Source organism: Apus apus, chromosome 8 (assembly GCF_020740795.1).
Source record: "Apus apus isolate bApuApu2 chromosome 8, bApuApu2.pri.cur, whole genome shotgun sequence".
Lineage (NCBI taxonomy): Eukaryota > Metazoa > Chordata > Aves > Apodiformes > Apodidae > Apus > Apus apus.
The window spans coordinates 16,456,091-16,471,438 of NC_067289.1; the positions used below are offsets into that span (position 1 = coordinate 16,456,091).

The 15,348-nt window shown below is 40.0% G+C and overlaps 1 protein-coding gene across 1 annotated transcript in view; it reads left to right on the forward strand.

Moving 5' to 3' along the window:
* Positions 1-15,348, forward strand: part of PSMD1 (proteasome 26S subunit, non-ATPase 1) — a 72,268-nt gene that overhangs the window by 8,948 nt on the left and 47,972 nt on the right. The window contains exons 9-16 of the mRNA XM_051626793.1: positions 1,710-1,838; positions 2,973-3,061; positions 3,715-3,793; positions 4,472-4,645; positions 5,560-5,671; positions 6,298-6,494; positions 7,115-7,210; positions 7,708-7,772. Of these exons, the coding sequence (XP_051482753.1) occupies positions 1,710-1,838; positions 2,973-3,061; positions 3,715-3,793; positions 4,472-4,645; positions 5,560-5,671; positions 6,298-6,494; positions 7,115-7,210; positions 7,708-7,772 (941 nt within the window). The remainder of the gene's footprint in view (positions 1-1,709; positions 1,839-2,972; positions 3,062-3,714; positions 3,794-4,471; positions 4,646-5,559; positions 5,672-6,297; positions 6,495-7,114; positions 7,211-7,707; positions 7,773-15,348) is intronic.

The following is a 15,348-nucleotide window of genomic DNA, read 5'->3' on the forward strand; positions in this document are numbered from 1 at the left end:
ATGTTCTCTTTGAATCTCTGGGGCTGGTAGGTTGGTGTGGCTATTGAAGAATGGAGTTCTACTTTTGTCTTGCTTGAACACAGGTGACAGATATCTCTGAGGACCAAATATCTGACAGTCTGAAAATCCAGCAGTTCAGAACTGAAACCTGGAGGAGAGTGGAAAGTGGGCAGATTTTATTAGGAATTACTGAACCTAGAAAAAGGAGAATAACAGAAGGATCTGGCTCATATGTTTTCTTTTAGTTGATGTTGAAATAATTGACTCATTCCAGAAAAAGGGGCCTGAAGTTTGTCTGCTGCTGATGAAATAGCTTGATGTTTTTTTCTTCTCCTTATGAAATCCACATGAACCTTAGCTGATGAATTAGATTGATTCTATGCAGAATTACAGCCAGATTTCAGAAGGAAAAAATAAAATAAAATAATCAATGGTTCTGTGGGAATAGCAGGAGGGGATGCTGACATCATGCAGTTTCTTTTCTGTGAAGGGAGAAGGTGTTGCCTCTGGCTAGGATGGTGGGCCAGCTGGTTAGAATCTTCTTGCTTAATTTCTTTTCCCAAGTCCTGAAGGAAGTGTGTTCACTCCTAACACTCACATACAATTGCATTTCAGCATGCAGAACAGCTATTGCAGTTCTAATGCTTCTAATGCCAAGGAAAGGAAATGCTACTCCAAAGGAGAGTAAAAACCAAGACAAGAATTTTTTTTCTTTTCCTCCATGGTGAATGTTTGTGAACTAGACTGGAGAATCTTTGAAGGATTCTTGCAGATTGCTTAAAAAGCTCCAGGTTTTAATTAATCAAGGGCAAACAGAAGTGTTCTCTTGAACTTATATTCCAGAATGAAAAAAAATAAAAAAAATAAGAAAAATGGGTGGAGTTTCATGCCACATCAAGGAACCCGTTGACAGTGCATTTCTGCAGGAGAGGTGTCTTGAAACAGTTTCTGCTGCACTGGCATTGCTGATTGTGCCAAGGGACAAGTACATAAAAATTAGCTTTGTGGCCAGAAATGTTCTTGTGCTTAATCTTCCACAATTCAGAATGCTGACTATGAAGAAATAATTGAGGGGATTAGTTTAAGGACTGAAATACTCATGCCAGTACAAAGAGCTGCAGTGTACTCTTCACCCTACTCAGAAGGGGCTTCAGTTGTGACTTAAACTGTGGAAACTGTACTGTGGTGGGGAAGGAGGAGGCTTTCTCAAAGAGCTCTGAATGATTAATGTATTAGACATTCCTAGCTCTCCTAGCCATTGTTTTAAATAAAGCCTTTAGCTCCCAAGAATGTTGATGCAGGTCAGCAGGGTCATGCATAGTGTGGTTTTTATGGTCCTCTCTGTTAAAACTTCCAGGTTCAGATTTATAAAGTGGTTACCTCTTGCAAGAGACTCATCATATCTGCAAGGCCAAACATAGCAGCTTGCAAAATATCAGTTGTCACTCATATCCTTTTGCTTTCAATGAAATAATAAATTTATTTTCAAAAAGTCTGTTCTCCCACCTGCAGTGTTGTGTGAAAAAGGACTTGACTATCTGGGAGGTTTGGGCTTGTGCATTAAGGGTGGAAACGATGTCCTTTTAGTCCAAAACCCTGACAGATTTTGAAATACAGTGATGGGAGCTTACCAGAGTGGCTTCTCAGGAATTATATTTTAACAGAGCTGTAGTTGGGTTCTCATGTTTTTTCTTTTTTCTTGTATGAAGAACCCAGAGCCTAAGGACCAGATCTCAAAAATGATTAAAATTTTAAGTGGAGAAATGGCCATTGAGTTACATCTGCAGTTTTTAATACGAAACAACAATACAGACCTCATGATCCTCAAAAACACAAAGGTAAGATGCTATGTTAGATATGGCTGTCATGGATTCCTCTGATTCATCCTGTTTGTTTTGCCCATGTTGCTGATATTTTACAACATCATCTTATGTTTTAGCATAGCCTCACTGGGCTTTGGGGATACAAATCAGTGTTTTGGTCTTGATAAATTAACATTTAAAACTTAAACCTGTGAGGCTGAGGAAAAGCTTACTGCACCCAGAGAAGCTGATATGAGATTGTTTCAGCTTACAGCTACCATGACTTTAATGGCAGGCTGCTATTAGGGTGTTGGTTTTTTGCTGATTGATTTTAGAAATGAGTCTGGTTTGCTTTGCATGTGGTCAGTAGGATGGACCAACTCACCCTGCAGCTCTGTGACTGATCCAGTGAAACACTGCTGGCTGGGGAGGGGGTCAGCCAGGACTGTATGTTACAGTGTGTTGGTATCTGTTGAGGTGTTGTGTGAGACCAGACCTTCAGCTGGGCTAAAGGAATCCCAATATGTGCTTAGGGACTAGTATTTCCACATTGAAGTCAAAACTGATCAGAAAGTGTAATGTAGACAGTGCTGGTAAATTGAGTAACTGTTTTTGGTTTGGAAGTTTTTGCTTAAGGGTGGACAAATAAAAGCTTACAGGTAAGTTAGGTTCTCTTAAGCTAAATTATTATTAAAAACCTTAGGAGAAGTTTTTTTGTGTGTGAAATGAGATGGATGTTAATAGGAAAAATGGTAGGAGGTGATTGTTGGTGGCTTCCTCTATTTCAGGAAGCACTTAAGTGTATTAGAAAATCTTTTACATCAGTTGGTTAAGTGCTAGGGAGTGATCCTACACAGCATTCCAGGAATGGCTTGGAAATGTCAGCAGTGCTCAGTTCTGGGAACCAGAAAGGGGCTTCTCCAGTTAAGCTGCAGTTGAAGGAATTGTCTCTCTGGCAAGAGCTCAAATAAAGGATTAATTTGCACTGGAAAGATGGGTTGAGGATATATTAGAATGTATTAACAATCTATTAACTTTGATTAAAGGGAAATTGCTGGTTAAATTGAAGCTGATTACAGTCCATTTTTTCTAGTGTACTGGCAAGCATGTTGATTGACCTAGGACATGTATTTTGCTGGTGGGTGATGCTGATTGTTCTTGCTCTTTCAGGATGCGGTGCGGAATTCCGTGTGTCATACAGCAACGGTTATAGCAAACTCCTTTATGCATTGTGGTACAACTAGTGACCAGTTCCTTAGGTAAATCTATGGCAAGGAAGCTCCAATGTAATTTGAACAATGTTTTTGCCCTACTTACCTTGATCATTCCAAAAGCATGGATGCAGAATCCTGATGGGCTTAGAGGAGAGTAAATAAAAAGTCTGAAAACTAATGTCGAGGCAGAGTGAAGAAGCTGGAATAGTTTCTTTTTCTCTGTCCTCACATACTGGCTTTATTTGCTCACCATAAGAGCAGTTTGGAGGGTGGAGATCTGGAATGACTGCTCTTCTTGCTTACTAGCTGGAGAATTTCTGAGATGATATATTGTTTTTGGTAGAGACTGACAATGCTGAATGACTCTTGAAAGGAAATGTCAGTGCCTACCTTACCAGGGACTTCAGGAAAACTCCAGAAACTCAGGTTTGAGTTTCTCCTAGAGAGTTGATGGGCTGCATGTTGAGCAGTTGTTCTTCGTCTTTCACTGAGATCACAAATATGTAGAAGCTTGACAAGGACCAGCCAAAAATCAGGGCTATGAAGGGGAGAACGGTATAAAGTGTAAAGGCCTTCTTGCCTTCCAGAGCTCCTTTCTGGTTTGAAAGCAGTCTTTAGTGCTGTGAAGCCTTATTTGTAGGGTGAGGCATTGGCAGTATCAAAACCTTTTGAGTAATTTTTCTCTTTTTGTCTTCCAGAGACAATTTGGAGTGGTTGGCCAGGGCCACTAACTGGGCTAAGTTTACTGCTACCGCCAGCTTGGGTGTTATACACAAGGTAACACTGCATTCCTTCCCCTCTCTTCAGAGTAAGTGCTTGACTTCTGAACACTGAAAACATTTGAAGCAGAGATATTGAAAGATGCCTGCACTCCCGTTTACCAAGACTATTGCGAGGCACAGCTGTAACAGTTTGTCTTTGCAGTAAAGAAAAGCTGTGCTTTATCAAGTCCATCTCATCTGATACCTAGTGTAGTTTATGGCATGTTTTGCTCATCTTCAAAAAGGCGTTAGGATAAGCATGGCTCAAGGAGAGAGCTGTCTTCCTAACTCTTCCTTTGAGTTGTGGAGTGCATAGTTTCTAGCTATGAACATTTTAGGTGTATTTTCCTTAAGTAGTTTTGGGACAGTACCAATGTACCACTTTGTAATTCCTTTTTGTGCTTCAGCCCTCATTAAAGTGCCCTACCAAATAAATCAGTGTAGCTTCAGGCCAAATTTGTTCTGGTTTAGATCAGTGACCAAGTGATTGATGAAGACTCATGTACTGGTGTTTCGTTAACCCCAGTACAGCAGGATTCTTTGCTGAAAGGCTGATTTTTGTGGAGAAAGTGATGGCTATAACATGTTTTCTCCTGACATGTTTAAATATTATAATGAAATTTTTTTTTGTCTGCTGTTTTTTCACCTTTCACTTCCCACTGTCTCCTCTTCCTGCTGGACACTGGACATACAGGGTCATGAGAAGGAAGCCTTACAGCTCATGGCAACATACCTACCCAAGGACACCTCTCCAGGGTCAGCCTACCAGGAAGGTGGAGGTCTCTATGCCTTGGGTCTCATTCATGCAAACCATGGTGGGGACATAATTGACTATTTGCTGAACCAGCTGAAGAATGCCAGTAATGATGTATGTACTGGGCTCAGTAATGAACCTTTGTTTTGTTGGGAATATCCAGAGGGTGCTAACTAGTTTAGAAGTGGGGGTTAGAGGTAACTAAGACAGTGGCAGTGGTGTGGTACTTGAACCTCTTGTGGGCTTTAAAAATAAAGTTTGATTTTAAAAACCTATTGCTTGAGGTTTAGGTAAGATTTTTAAGAAATTCTTACATATTTGATAGTGAATCTGGCTTCATTTTTCTTACTGCTTATGTATATAGTTTGTTTTGCTAATTAACCTGTGGTATTCAGGCACTGTTACTGTTTACAGTGTAGCTGTCAAAGGAGTAAGCCACAGAAAGCTTTGCTGCCATGTAGGTTTAATGCATCTTATGCAAAAATAAGTGTTTTACTTCATCACTTACTGTTTCTAGACCTCTACAAAATGTCCCTTTTAAAGTTTGGAGTAGATTAGTATTTTTCATTCTTCTCTTTGGGTAATTTCAGACTACATATTTAAATAATCTGTGAATGGATTTCAGACATGGTGCCTTTTCTGTGTCTGTTGTTAGAACAAAAGGGGATGTACACTGTTTAAGTGGGTACTGATTTAAAAAAAGCTGTTACTAGGCAGCAGTTTTCACATGATGCTCCAATTTGTTACTGCATAAATAATTGGGGAAAAAGACCTTAAACATACTAGAAAGTCTCTTGTGTTGTTTGGAAAGCTAATACTCATTGTATATGGGCTTTTGAACTGCTGTCTTTATTCTAGCTTCTGCCTCTTTCATCAGAGTTACTGTCTGAGAATGTAAAAGTGGTATTTCTAACAGGTCAGGTGATAATTTTGGGTTTTCAGCTTTATGTTGATGGAAAGATATCTGCTTCAGCTGAACTGTGTTGTGCCCTGTTTTATGATGACTACACTTGCATATGCCCCTCCAGATTGTCCGACACGGTGGCAGCCTGGGTTTGGGTCTGGCTGCCATGGGGACGGCACGTCAAGATGTCTATGATTTGCTGAAAACAAATCTATACCAGGATGATGCAGTGACAGGTAAATGTTCTGCTTTCAAAGCAAATAACCTCATGAGGCCTTATCAGATATCTGGGGGGTTTTTGTCTTGGTTTTTCAGGTTTTCTGTTTGCAGCATAAATTGCTTCTAGGTTGCCTTAGCTGCAGTTTATTTACTGACCTTTTCCTGATCAACAAGGTTCTTCAGTTATGTGGCAGTAAGGTTCAGAGGTCCTGTCAGGACTAGTTTGTGGCACTATGCCAGATATTGATAAGACATTTTTATTTTGCTCTATTCTTTCCTTTTTCATATGCTTTAATTTAGTGTGGTTGATCTCCAGAGCCATGTGCCCTTTTTGGCTTAGAGGCCGGCTTGGAGAAGCTTGTGGGGGCTATTTCTGCATTGGCAGAGGTTGACAGGAAAACTATCTCAGCAGCTCTTGGCCCAAGGAAAAGAAGATTGTACTTGGTAGGGAAGAGCACAAAGATGTGGCTGATAGGTTATCATTACAAGCACATTTGGCCACGAATAATGGGGTTGCTGAGCGTGGTGGTGTCCAGAAATGATCAATTGTCCTACATCTTGTGTGATTCTCTACATATAATATTTACTGCTTCTGGGAGCAGAGTTTGCTTGATTTTTCTTCTTGCTTTTCTGTGCTGTGCAGGTGAAGCAGCTGGCCTGGCACTGGGGTTGGTTATGCTGGGATCTAAAAATGCTCAGGCTATTGAGGACATGGTTGGCTACGCACAGGAAACCCAGCATGAAAAGATTTTGCGAGGCCTTGCAGTTGGAATTGCTCTGGTCATGTATGGGAGGATGGAGGAGGCAGATGCTCTCATTGAGAGTCTCTGCAGAGATAAGGTAAGTTAGCTGTGACTTCATGCCTGGCCCTATTTTTCACAAGGATGACTTCCTGGCCTTTTGTGGGATCTCCAGCTACAGTGCATTGGCTGTTTCAAGCCTGCTTTAGCATCTCTAGAGTTCCCTTCCAACCCTGACAATTCTGTGATTCTGTGAAACCAGGGACATTCTTGCATAGGTCTGAAGCAGGCCAGTTTCCCAGGTGGCTTCACTCTGATAAAAAATACAAGAACAGTGCTTAGTTTTGTATTTATTTAGCCTCATACTCAGTCTCTATTGTGCAAGCAACAACAAGGAGTAGAACAGGGTCTAATGGTTAAAAACAAATGAGTCTCACTGAAGATGGGTCATTCTCAAGGATCTAGTAGTGGTCAACAGCAGATAGTGAAAAAGAATGGCACATCTGCCACATACTCTCTTGGCAGCCTGTGGCATAAAAACTTTCTGTCCCTCTGAAATTGGTAACAATAACGCTGCTTTGATTGTTCTGCTACTCATCCCTAATAAACAAACAGGCTACCTGTGTGCAGTTTCTAGGCCCAAGAGTGGAGCAGATTTAACATCAGAATTCCTTATTCTCTGTTTGGATGGATGTTAAATTTTGATCCTTTCTCTTCCAGGATCCAATTCTCCGTCGTTCCGGCATGTACACAGTTGCTATGGCGTATTGTGGCTCAGGGAACAACAAGGCCATCAGACGCCTACTGCATGTGGCAGTAAGTACTGTGGGCTTAGAATAACATAGCAAGAAATTTGTGGTGAGAGTAAGCACATCACTTTGACAGGCTTTTTGTCCACAGTGTTAAATGTCTTGGTCCAAATCAGAGAAAGTAGAGTGATGGAAGCTTTCCTTAATGTTATGAGTAGAAATAGCAGGGTCGCCTGACATTAGGATAAGTAGACTTTTCAGCAAGAGAATATTCAGTCTGGTATCACAAAAATGGTACCTATGAAAAAATAAGTGAATTCTGTGTAATGATGGGCTGGGAAAAAAACAAACTGTAAAAGATGAGGTCTGTCTGCTCTTTGACAGACTTGCAGTCACAGTCTGTGAGCAAGGGTGAGGCCATTTCAGCTAAGGCTGAACATGATTGTTAACTTTCTCTAATTCTGTCTTCTTGATTAATGTATGTGCCTGACACCTGACCTGAAATGTTGCAGAGTCCTCAGTTATTTTAGCTATGTTCTGAATGCCTTGTTTTCCCTTCTGTAGGTGAGTGATGTGAATGATGACGTGAGGCGGGCAGCTGTTGAGTCACTCGGCTTCATTCTGTTCAGGTACAGTAAATTCCTTGGTCACTTCCACAGCTTTCAATTTGATGTCTGTTACATTTTCAGGAAATATGTACACAACTGCTTTTGCAAAAGTGTTCCTTTGTGTTCAGCAGATGCTTGATGAGCCTTTCTGTAGGTTTCTGGTCTTATGGCTTAATTGTCTGGGTAGTTAGATGAAGCTGACAAATGAAAAATTAATATCTGCAGAATTAAGAGTTAATTAAAAATTAAATATACAGTGCTGGTGCCAGGCCTCTTAAAAGCAGCAGTACTCAGACAAATATGTCTGCTTAATTGCTATCTAAAACATTCCTGGAGGTTGTGACTTCAGTGAAAATAGCCTGAAGAAGGATGTTGCACTAGTCTGTCTTGTTGTTTCTTAAGTATCCACTGTTAAACCCTGACAGGTTATTTGATTTACACTGTGGTAATGTAAACCCATCACAAAATAGTAATGATGTTTGCTTTGGCTCTTTAAAGTGAATGCTGTTGTTGAACTGGTATTTTGTAGTGCTCTGGTACTCTTATGGTTCCCTAGGTAAGAGATGTTTTGGGTGTTTTTTATCAGTCTAGGGAATTGGAAGATCCAAGGACTAAACTTTCATCTGTCAATACAGTCATCTGTGTAGTCTGAGCACTGAGCTAAGCTGCAGCTTTTGAGTCTGTCTGAGAGAAGGTATTGCATACTTGAGTCCAGGGTTGTAATTGTAAAATCTTTGTTCACATCTTATTGGGGTTAGTGGCAGTCTGTAAATTCATCCATAAAAGCAGGATAAGAGGTGCTTACAGCTGGTATTAAAAAACTGAGTTAGTTGTATGACCAGTCAATTTGTTGTTAACCAAGTTGTTCCTCATGTAGAAGGGACTCGGGTTCGTTCCCTTTTACCTGGAGCACATTCTGTCTGCAATTATACGTGGTTTACAAACAGAACCAATTCGCTGTGTGGGCAGCAGGTGTCTCCCAACAGCTGCTGCTTAGTTGTCACGGCCACAGATCGTTTCCTCGCTGCATAGCGAGCAGTGTCTCTACTCTAGCCAAGGCTCTGTTTAACTGGCTTCTGCATCTGTCTACGGATGAAAAACTCCACATAGCCTTCTGTAGTTTCGAGCATCTTTTTTCCAAACAGGTTGTAACAAACCATCTTTGGCTAGTTTCATTGTCTTTATTTTTGACAAATGCAAAACATAATTGGGCAGTGATAGCTCCTACCAAATGAGAAGCTTCCAAGGCTCTGAACTAAACCATTTGCCATGTGCTGGCATCTTGTTGGAGCAAGATAAGTTCTGGATATGTTCTCTCCATATCCAGCAGTTGGGAAATGAGTGACATCATCTTTGAGTCTCTTACCTGCTCTGCAGCAGTTCAGATCTTATCCTGTCTCTTCCCTTTCCGGAGGGGGTACAGTCCAAGACTTGCACAATAGGGAAGAACATTTCCTTGTAAATTCCAGTGTCCACCTTGCTTGGTAGCAAAGGACTGAAACTTTAGCTGCTTATCACAGACTTCTGGAGACAAAGAAGGCTTGTGTTAGGCTGTAGTAGTTGCTAACACTTTGCACTTGGTAACTTTACCAAAATAAATTATCAACTGTTTTGCTTCAGAGAGACAGTCCTGGAGGGAGCCCTTGATTTGTCTAGCCCAGACCCCTGCATTCACATGCAGTACTGGGAGGGATTGTCAGCTTAGAGGGTCCCACAGGTTGCCCCTTGCATTACTCTCTCATAAACCAAAAACTGTGTTTTGTATCCTGGAAATAAATATTGCCCATCAGAGTAGGAATCTAGAAGCTGGTTTTACACTTACCTTTTCTGTTTGCTGAAATGCTAATTAGCACTTAACTGTGTGCTCTGGCCCATCTCAACACTACCAGAATGCAGGGGCTGTGAGTTTGTCAGATTTCATTACTAAAATGACATCTCTTGCTTAAGACTACTGTTTGTTGAAGTCTGACTGGATTTACTTGTCTTAAAGCCACTAATACAGCATTAGTCAGTGGCACAGGTCAGTGACCTGTGAGCTGCTAGGTATGCAGAGCTTTTGAATGAAGGGTTTTGTAATGGGAGGTGAGCAGGTCTAACAGAATGGGCTAAGCCCTAGAAATTAATCTCCTTTTAGGTGAAGGACCATGACTGAAGCTTCTGTGAGGTCTTGTTGAATCCTTTGTATGTAGTTTCAGAAAGGGAACTGTGAAGTCAGGACTGAAATAAGAAAATCAGTCTGTAGTTATGGCTCTCTTGAAATTAGTATCAGATTGGGTTTTTTGGAAACTTCAATACCTTTTATGTTCTCAGATAACATAAGTGTTAAAATACACTTTTAGCAGCATTCAGGAGTCTTCTTCCTACGTTCTTTTCCAAGTCCTCTTTGCTGCATGGAGCAAAAGTGAAAAGTTGATTAAATTCTCACTCCTGCAACAGGATCAGTGGCTGTAATTGCTCAGCAAGTGCTGTGGGGCTTTGAGAGTGAGCTGTGTGAGGAACTCTGCTTTCCTCAGAACATGAGCTGTGGTGCAGGAGGTTTGAAAGGATGAGGGGAGCAGGGATTAGTGGTGCTGTAGCAGTTTCACACTTGAGTGGTGCATGCAGGCTGGCTTGGCTGTGTGAGTGTCTGCAGGCAAGTCGCTCTAGGGAGCAATGCAGGAGGAGTTGGACTGTTTGCACTGCAGAATTCATTGGGGTGTGCTGTTCATATAGCACAAAACTTCCTTGTTCTACTCTTGGACTCCCTAGAGCTTTCCAGAGGCAGTGTATGTAGCATTGAAGCGTTGCCGGTGTGAATTCTGGGTTTGCCAGCTGTGCACAGGTCTGCAGACTGGGGATGGAAAGCACAACCTGTTGGCTGTAGGACTTGGTGTGGTTTTGTGCCATCTCTGTGTAGTTCTGTGCTTTGCAGCTGATCATTTTCATGCCACTCCATATTAACTTACAAGAAAAAGCTCTGATGCAGGAGAATTGTTTCAAAACTGTCTCCGCCTCAGAACTAGGAAGACAGACAAAAGAGTATGGCATAAAAAACTGAGACTTTTACATAATCTCTCTTTTTAAAATTTAACATGTCTTGCAGGAAATGCATATAAGAAAAATGTTATTGTAAAATGGCATAAAGGCATGAATAGAGCTTAGGATGTTTGGAGGTTGCAGTGTGGATGCAGGGCTGTACAAGAAGTTGTGTTGTAAAATAGCAAGAAAAGAAGTGATGTATTTACTTGGCTACTGTAATGTGTCTCTGTTCTCCCAGTCCTGATACTTTCCTGGTACTGATACTGATCATAGAGAGCAAACCTGCCTTATATTGATGTTTGTATATTAGTCCTTTCTACTCAAGTGGTTTATAAAATATTTATCATGGCTGTTGGAAAACAGTGTTTAAAGCACTTGTGATTTCTGGTCAGTCTTTATGTGTTTGGTTTTGTTTTTTAAGACTATTCTGATGGAAAATATGATAAATTTAAAGTGGTTTACTTTTAAAAAATGGAAATAATTCCTTTTGTATTAATTTTTACTACTTCAGATTATTTGATCTTTGTTTATATTGCAGAGAGATGCGATTGATATGTCAACTTTATTTTTATATGGTTAGAGCAATGCTGCAGTGTATCTAAACACTTTATATATTAAATGAGAGGTAGAAGTTTTACAAATATAACAAAACTGGCTAGGGAGAAGGATTTACTGTAGAATGCAGCAGTGCTTGGAAGCATGAGATAAAAAGGTTTGATGCTCTCATAGCAGTTGTTAAGAGCAGGGAAATAAGAGCCATGGAAAAGTAGGACTTAAGGCACAGGACTGTAGGATGCTGTGTCTGTCTTAGTGCAATATTTTTGAGAAAAGGCTAAGGGCAGGAGAGGGAACAATGTAGCCTCTGGAGAGCCTCAAAAGGAAGATGTAGTTTTGGCTGATAATTGCAAGCTACCCAAACAGGGAATGCTCTGCGTGGCTTATGTTCAGTACTTCATTTTAGGATGATGCAAGTGAAATAGTAATGTTTCCTGCCTTTGTATTCTTTGTGTTTACAGAGCCTTTGATGTTTTAACTTTATATATTTGATTTAAAGCAAACACAGATCAGGTAGTTGGATTTTGTTCCAGGAAGACTTGGACAGTTTGTTTTCCTTAACTCCTGCAGCCTTGGCAGATGGCAGATCTTCTGGGTAACTGAGTATGAGGCTAACAGTCACTCTAATGTGGCCTGTACCAGCCACTTTTTCAGTGTGTTAATTGTGAAGAAGAGGAATTTAGAAAAACATATCTCCTTGTTAATTCTTGCGTATAAAAGATTAAAAGGGTTTTGTTTACCCTCCAACCCATTTTACCTTTGTCTTATTCAGTCTTCCTGGGGGAGGAGAATGAGGATCCCTTTCAGTGAAAGATTAATAGTAACAGAAATCTTATTGTAATCAGAAGAAGCCTTAGACTTTCACTGAAGTCTTTTTGGTTTTGAAAATGCCTTTATCTGCTGGTCTGAAACTGGAAACAGAACTATGTGTCTTTCTTGACCAAACTGTTGTGCACTGGAGAAGTCCCTTGGTATCTCTGGCAAAACTAACCCAACTTCTAATGAGTTTACTTTGGAAAATAGGGCTCAGAGCCTTATATCACTTGAGAGCTTTTGAAAAATCCCAGTGTTTTAACTTCTTGCCATAAACTGTAATGTCTTCGCAGATAAATTAATGTGATTGCTTTAAATCTAGGATAGTTTCTTCAGCCTCACTTGTACCCTGCTGAAAACTCAGAAGTATTCCTTCAGGAAGTCACTTGCTCCTTAGGGGCTAAAGATACTGTCTATAGTGCCTATAATAAACCTATAAGCTTATATATAAAGATTTTTCAGACCACTAAATCACAGTATGCATGAGGAGAGGGAGAGAAACAGTCTAGTATGTTCCCCATCACACCTCTAATTCCAGAAAAATACTTTCAGTTGCTCTGTTTATAAACATTAAGGCTTTTTAACTGAGTAACTAAACATTTTAAGCTGTACAATTTATAACTAAGTTAGTTATGTGACCAAATCCTTGAATTTGCTTTAAAACTACTGTTCCAACAACTGAAGTTTCAAATTAAGACACCAAAAATGCTGAGATTCTTTGAACCATGAAACTAAAGTTGATGAATTATTTTTTATGGCAAAAACTTCCTGTTGGATTTTCTTAGGGAGTATTGATGTGCATCTTGCAGAATAAAAGGCTCATTTGTTTTGAAGTGCTTAATGAGTTTGAAAATTAGTTGCTGTCATCTGTCTAGAGCATTTGTAAAGAGGATCCTCCAGAGAGCAAGGTCTTCATTTTTGAGAGCATGATGTTGTTTTTCAGAGGTTGGAAAGAACCTCATTACCTGGATGTAAGGAGACTTAGATGTGGTTAGACAAATACAGTTTGATGTGAATTATTAAAATAAAGAGTAAAATTGGACATTTCAGCAAACCATCTTTCCTGGTTTTATAACTAACTTCCCATTTAAAAATGAAAAAGCTTTCTCTCCTTCTCTGCAGGGTGAAAGCCTTTCTTTGCAACTGGAGGAAACATTGTGTCTCAGGGGAACGGACACTGACAGTAAACACTATGGTGTCAAATGCCAAAGGAAAAATATGGAAGTAACTTTTCCCCTGACTGTTGTTTTTGCCATGTTGATAGTTACCTAGACAGCCAAAGGGGATGCAAAACAAAGGAGTGATTCTTAGCAGTTGTGATTAGGCTTCTTTACCAATATGATGACAGAAATCTAATGCTTCATAGTAATAAGTCAGTTCTAAGAACTGTCCAGAGCTCTGGGACTCCTAGCTCCAGCTTGCAGGGCAAAGAGCCAGAAGAGCTCTGGTGAGCATCCTGCCTCTTTGGGCTCCAGTGTCAGTGGTTGATCACTGTGCCTTTACCAGGTGTACAGTGCTTGCATTACTTTACCTTCCAAGGCTGATGTTACATATGAAAGCCTAGGAAAAGGTATAAGGAGTAATGCTTTTGCTTCCTCATACCAGCTTGCAGTGCTGTGGATTTTTCCAGTGTAAAAAAAAAATGTGTAGGAACATGAGTTTTTTTGTGAAGCAACATAAGAAGTCAGTGTGGCTCTTGTACACTAGTGAACAGCTTTACAGCATCAGTTTCTCTTCTCAGAGCCTTGATTCTACTTAACACTGGATTTTTTTTAACTGTATTTTGATGCATTTGAAAACTGATAGTACTATGGCCAGATGTGCTGTAATTAGGAAGGGTTTACACTTGGAGAATGCAAGATAAATGGTGAATAGATTTTTCTGGCTGCTGGAAAGTTTCTCACAGAACTTGAACTAAAGGCTTGCAGCTTATAGAACCCCAGATGGTTTGGGACTAGCTTCACAATGTGTATTTTATATGAGTGCAGTTGAGATGAACTGAAATTTTGCTTCTCTATTTTTAGGGTGGCTTAAAGGTTGGGATTTTGTTTATTTGGTTTTGCTTGGTTTTGTTTGGGGTTTTTGTTTGTGGAGGTTTTTTTAAGGTATTCCCTTTGTTTGTGTTTCAAGGCACTCATTCTCTTATACTTTAAACTCCATTATTTTCCTCTCTGCAAAATTGCTAAGGTGAATTTATTTATAGGTAGTCCTTCTGTCTGTGTCTGTGCTGTAATTTTTAGATAAGCAGCCAGAACATTGACTAAATATCTCCTAAATAATTAAGCAACAAATAAAATGGTACAAAATGCGTGTTTTCCCATAGTGCTTGTATGTTGCAGCTTTGACTTTTGCCTGTCTTGCTTCTCTAGTATTTAAAAAAAAAAAAAAGCTTGATAAAAGTGTCTATGGAAATGAGGAAAGGTCAACTAGGTAACTGTGTAAGTTATTTTATGTAGTGTATAGAGGCCACCGAGCTGGCCGGGTGGTTGGTTTGCCATGGGCCAGTTTCTGTAAGAATTGAGAGCATTTCATTCCTGAGAAAGGAATGACTTTTTTTTTTTTTTAAATGTGGTGAGCATGGACCCTTTCTCCTGTAAAAAGGTCCTGTGTTCTTCTAGCAAGGAACTGCAAACCTTTTATCAGTTATTTAGGCTGCTATCTTTATGAAGGAAGCTGGAAGCTATACTCTAGCTTCACAGCCAGCATGTAAAAATGTGTTTTCTATATTTGTGTTACTTAAAGATGATGCTTGTGGATGTAGTCCTGAGCATCCTGTCTCCCTTGTCAGTACCACATGAGCAGTGTTGTTCTTAGTTACCATGCAATAAACTTTTGCTTTCTTACAGTAGCTTGCAGTGACTCTAATTTTCAGTCATGGCCTGCTAATGAAGACAATGACTCTGCTGAAATCTGTTCTTGTAGATACAGTTGCTAAAACAAGAACTCTGCCATCTGTTATGTTGGGTTTTTATTTCGTAATTCTGCATCTTCATCTTCTCCCTCTGTCCTTATTCTTTCCAGGACAGTCACCTGTATTCTTAGCTTTGTCAGCGGAGGAGCAATTTCTTTTTATACTTAGCATGTTAGATGGAATGTGCATCCATGATGGAAAACATCGTGTTTTCTTGATGATGTGCTCCTGTCTGTGGAGAAATTTCCTTTGTCTGTAGGAAGAAGGGATTTTTGATTAGTCATTAGTCTTTTTGATTAG